This window comes from Carassius carassius, chromosome 45 (genome assembly GCF_963082965.1).
Source record: "Carassius carassius chromosome 45, fCarCar2.1, whole genome shotgun sequence".
Taxonomy (NCBI): domain Eukaryota; kingdom Metazoa; phylum Chordata; class Actinopteri; order Cypriniformes; family Cyprinidae; genus Carassius; species Carassius carassius.
Window position 1 is genome coordinate 8,138,839 of NC_081799.1, and position 5,386 is coordinate 8,144,224.

A 5,386-nucleotide genomic window follows, 5' to 3' on the forward strand; every position below is an offset into this window, starting at 1 on the left:
AAACGCACCCGCAAACTTTAGTGGACTATTCCACCACCTAGAGACTGAACTGTTAAGTTGCATTTTTTATGAAGTTGGAAAATAATGTCCCATTCTTGGAATTTGTGCTCTGTATTTATCCCATCCAAGTGCATACACACACAGCAATGAGTAGTGAACACACTCTACTCTCTACTTGTCAGCATAGCAGTGATAGGACATCCTATCTTAAAAATGGCACCCAAAGGAAGCATATAAAGTAAAAAAGAAAAGGGCCTAAAATAGACCTTTGGTGCACACCGCATAATACAGGAACCAAAAAAAGAAGATAATTCCCCAGTGGTCACTGAGAAAGTTCTGTCTTTAAAATAAGAGGCCAACCCCTGCAGGGTAACCCCCTGAATATTCAAAACCTTTTCCAGATAATTTAGCAGAATACTATGATCAGTTGTATTGAATGCAGCATTTAAATCAGTGGCTCAAAATTTCAAAAACTTCCTTGGAAAGACAAGTTGACATAACATCAGACTCACAGCTGGAACATTAGATTCACAGTTTAAACAATTTGATGCTAGCTGTCACAAGTCACAGCCAGTTTGCAGATTTGAGTTGACAGATTTCATAGGAAATTGCAGTCTATGATGGTCACAAGCTCAGATTTTTTAGTTTCAGACTCTGATTCCATCCAGACAGCCAATTTAAGAACACAGTGCTTTCTATTGTCACACATTTTCCAGAAACAAGGCAAACGTTTGTTGTGATAGAAAAACTTTTAAGTCTGGTAGTACTTGATGGCCACGTATTTTAAAATGTCTTCAGATTTTCACAAAGTTGAGAAGTCATGTAGTATTCATTTAGTGTATTCCAGCCTTTAGCCTTAGACACAATATCAGCTATTAATTAAAAATACTTGAATACAATGGAGGGGGGGTGTATATTAACAAATTATAATTAATTACATAATAGTATAATCACCTAAAACATAATAATACTACATGAACTAGGGTTAGGATTAGTAGTTAACATTAAATGCATTTCTTTTAAAAATGTTATGTTTAAACCAAAATAACCAATAGATGGCTGCAGTGATCCACATATTCTGGACTATGGTCCAGTGATTCTAAACTAGATTCAAATTATTTAAATCAAGTTATATTCAAATAATCACATTTAAAACAATCTAATAAAAATAATATAACCTGCTCTAATGGACAGTTGTCAAAAAAATAAAAAATAAAATAAGAGCCCAGCAGCAAATTGTAACATCTTTTAAAACTCTTACTGTTGTTTTTACTGACCTAGCAAGCCAATATGCTCACCAAATGTGCATTTATTTGATAACTGACAATATTGCAAAACATTATGACAATTTACTATATTTTCTATTTGAATATATTTTAAAATCTAATTTATTGCTGAGATGTAATTTTTATTTGTCTTCAGTGTCACATGATCCTTCAGAATTTTTTTCAAACAAACATTTGATTTAATGCTTTAATGTTTTTTTTTTTTTTACAAATAGTACAGTATCTGTTATCATCAGTTTTTTTTACCTTAATAGTTGTTTGCAAAATAATAATAATAAATAATAAAACAGACATTATTTTTTGTCTATCATCTTTATTAAAAATTAAGGGCACAAACTCACACCATCTCTTTAGCCAACCCCTTTGAAAACCCTAACCATGAAAATCTCAAATTTAAAAAGACAATGAACAACTACCTCAATAAGACCCAACCTAAAATATTCATACAAAGTGTCCTGGTCACCACACTGGCTTTGCGAAGCATGCCGCTCTACAAAAGGCAAAACATAGCAATTATACATTTGTCAAATTTACGACAAGGTCTCTTAGACTGTGATCTGTTCCTTGGCTGATTCAGAGAAGGTGTAGATACTGTGTTTGGGCTTTGGAGGGCAACATAAGCACAACTGCAGAGCGAGAATCTGTTTTAAAAAAGCATCCAGGTTGCCAGTGAACTGCGGACAGGTCTTATATCCTCCTCACAGCGTCGTCAATCTCACTTATCTGCTCTTTTAGTTGGTTCCACTGCTCTGGGTTCAGTGAAATACCTGTAATAAACACATCAAACAGAACTCTGAGAAATAAAAAAACTTGGTCCGCTTATATGCAAAATACTTTTTTTATTTTATTTTGAGTTTTGGGGATTAGTTACTAAATTCAATTCAATCCAAATTAGTTATTTGTTCAAATCATCACTCCATTTTAAATAAACAGAATGCTTTAGTACACAGGTGTATGTATGTATGAAAATATGTTTATTACAAGGCATTGCTATATTGGTGCATGTGAAAATGATTCACAATTATTTCTCTTTGCATTCAGCTGGTGAAAAACAGTATGCAAACATGGCTAATTTGTCAGTTTCTTTTGCTTCTTGCATTTTTAAACTGTTTTGCAATTGTGCAATGGCCTTTTGGGCAAAACTATTTTTTTAATCCATTCATCAGAAAATATACACAATATTAAGATACTGATTATATATATATAGGCTATATTTAAAACTGTATTGTGTGTGTGTTTGAGTGTGTATTCCCCTGTAGAGCACAGGAAAACCTATATAGGCATCATCCATGTAACAATGTTTTGAGAAACAACTGTTAGACAAACATGTTCAATATAAAATTATAATTTAATGTTATATATTTCCAAAAATGCCTAGTTAATTGTGTGTGTGCTTGTATATTTGTGTAATACATTTCACAATTTACTTATTTTTTCCGGCTTTAGTTCCTCTTTCTAGATGTCCTTGTTACACTGTTATTATGCATTTGAATACCGAGTAATATTATTCAACTGCATGTACTTACTATATGGTTAGGGTTAGGATTTGTGTTCGGTTTGGGGTTACTTGCATGTAATTAAGCAGAATTTATTGCTATTATAATAATAACTATATGCAACATGTGTAACAGACACTTTAAAATAAAGTGTTTCCGAAATACATTTAAAATGCATAGCACAATCTCAACCAGGTTCCATTTCTTCTGTCACATCTGAACCCACAAAGACCAGCACCTACCTTTCCGGCCTGGTTTCATTTCACCTTCTTGGTCTATCCAGTATTCCCGGATATCAATCAGCACTTTTCCCTTGAAATCACGAACACTCACATACCTCATCTTTCCGATCTTAAAAAAAAAGAAAACAATACATATAATATATATAATATAATACATTATATAATTGTGCGAGGCTAATCTGCATTTAAACTAAACATATACATTTTCATTGCAATCTTCACCTGGAACATATTGTCATTTTTACTGCTACTGCTTTTAGAGGCAGATGACATTTTTGAGGTTTCTCCACTTTTTTGTTTCTTTGATGGCTTTTCTGGAGTCGCTTGCCTCTTTCTTTTTGCCTGAAATACAGAACGTCACATCAAACACAAAGCCAGTAACATAGAAACTGTGGATTTGGCATTAAAACGGTACTTCTAATGTTCTGGCAACACAAAATGGGTGGTTATTTTCAATAAATGTCCAAATTTGCATATGTAATACTCTTGGATGTGATGTGCTTTTCTTTCAAATTGCATACAAGTGTAAAGTGAGGATATTGATTTCGATACCTTCGTGTCAACTTCACTGTCAGAGTCACTGTCTGAGGTAGAAGACAACACTTCCTTTGACTTTGGCATTCTGAAAAGGATGACTGCCATTTAAATGAAAAACCAAACCAAGGCAAAACACAGTTGTGGAAAGCATATATGTAACTTACACTAAAATATTTAAGACTATTTTGCTTAAAACTAATTTTGGAACAAAAAATATACATTATCTACGAGCAGGTAAGGTTGTATCCTCGTGCTGTGAAGTGATGCTTTAGCATGCAAGCTTTTAAGATAAAAAAATGCATTTATTTTCCAAAGAAGCAATGCTTTCACTTGGACTTTTTTAAAGTTTTGCATATATTTCACAGAAAATAATCTATGGCGTCGCTCGTTTATAACCAAGAAGGCCGCGAACGTATGAACGCGCAGCAAGATGGCCATTTGCCAACAGTTTCCTTTCAATGAAACAATCTGTTATTGCAACACGTCCGCTGACATTATAGTCGTGCTCGAGTATTATAAACAGTTGCACGTATCAAATGACTTACGTGATGTCTTAAAGTAAACGTAGGGTTGATAGAGTTAAACAGAAGCTCATCCGATGTGCGCGAACATCCGTTTGTGCAAAACCTGTGCAGATTAGAGCGCGCGCTTGCGGAAGCGCCCTTGAAGACCTGGATTATGGGAAGTGTAGTTTTGTGCATGTATTATCAACGCTTAAATTAAACAGCTATTATGGAAGCTGTAATGAAGCGACATTTATTTTTAGAACTCGAACAATGCAGTGCATGGATCCTATTAAAATAGCTCCGTTTCTTCTTCTGCAAAATGAATCACATTTTTGAAGGCCGTAAAATGCTCGAAAACTCACACAATTTGGCACATACATCAGAACTGGCAAAAATGTACATCTGATATGGGTTTTAGAAGGTGGGTGTGGCAAAATGACTCGATAGCACCACCTATAAAATTTTAACTAAGAGCCCCTTCTGCTACAGTGCGTTGCACATATGTGTACAAAATTCGGTAGTAAAACACCAATACCTACAAAAAAAGTACCCTGGGACAACATACCATACCCAACAGGAAGTCAGCTATTTTTTGTGCAGTTTTTGCCATTTTCATTTTTGCCATTTTTGCATTATTCCGCAAACGTGTGATGGAAACAATGAGACCAAACCGGTGTTGCATTGCATATTGTGCCGCGTAAAAATAAAATCCATGTCTGCATTTGTAATCGATGAAATGACAAACAACAAAACACTACTCTACACTGCTCAGAACTTGCATTTGAATCATCAGTGGCAAATTCGTTAAATATGTAACCATACTTCGTACTTACAGACTGTGAGTCAAAAAAAACCAGGCTGTCCTTGCAAAGTTGGAACTGCCACATTTTATAGAAACAGACACCGGCATTGTTGGCTAATCTCCCAGGAAACAGTCCTCATCCTCCATACAGGGCCGGCCCTGACCAATTTGCTGCCCTAGGCAAGATTTTACCTGGCGCCCCATGCATTGCAGCCCATTTCACCCTATCACTGTGTTCATGATTTAGCATATATATACATATATATATATATATATATATATATATATATATATATATATATATATATATATATATACACACACACACACACACACTACAGCAGAACTGTTTCCAGTTCTGTTCATCATATTAGAATGATTAGAATCATCATATTAGAATGATTTCTAAAGGATCATGTGATAGACCGGATGTCACATGTGACACTGAAGAATGGAGTAATGATGCTGAAAATTGGGATTCAGCTTTGTATCACAGAAATAAATGATAATTTAAAGT

General features: G+C 34.5%; 1 protein-coding gene across 1 annotated transcript; it reads right to left on the reverse strand.

The window, feature by feature from the left end:
• Window positions 1-1,579: 1,579 nt before the first annotated feature.
• On the reverse strand, window positions 1,580-4,253 carry sub1a (SUB1 regulator of transcription a). The gene is made up of 5 exons (XM_059539363.1): window positions 4,107-4,253; window positions 3,577-3,646; window positions 3,247-3,366; window positions 3,025-3,133; window positions 1,580-2,053 (listed from the first exon to the last, which is right to left on the reverse strand). Exons 2-5 carry the CDS (start codon window positions 3,643-3,645, stop codon window positions 1,974-1,976), a joined length of 378 nt encoding a protein of 125 aa, XP_059395346.1. The 5' UTR covers window position 3,646; window positions 4,107-4,253; the 3' UTR covers window positions 1,580-1,973.
• Window positions 4,254-5,386: the final 1,133 nt, after the last annotated feature.

What these genes read in the sequence shown, in the direction of transcription:
- sub1a (XM_059539363.1), bottom strand. Translation starts at nt 3,645, where the DNA reads ATGCCAAAGTCAAAGGAAGTGTTGTCTTCTACCTCAGACAGTGACTCT. An exon ending in AAAATGACAATATGTTCCAG is followed by an intron (nt 3,134 to 3,246) that starts GTGAAGATTGCA and finishes TTTTTTTTTAAG; the next exon opens with ATCGGAAAGATGAGGTATGT. An exon ending in AATGAAACCAGGCCGGAAAG is followed by an intron (nt 2,054 to 3,024) that starts GTAGGTGCTGGT and finishes TGTTTATTACAG; the next exon opens with GTATTTCACTGAACCCAGAG.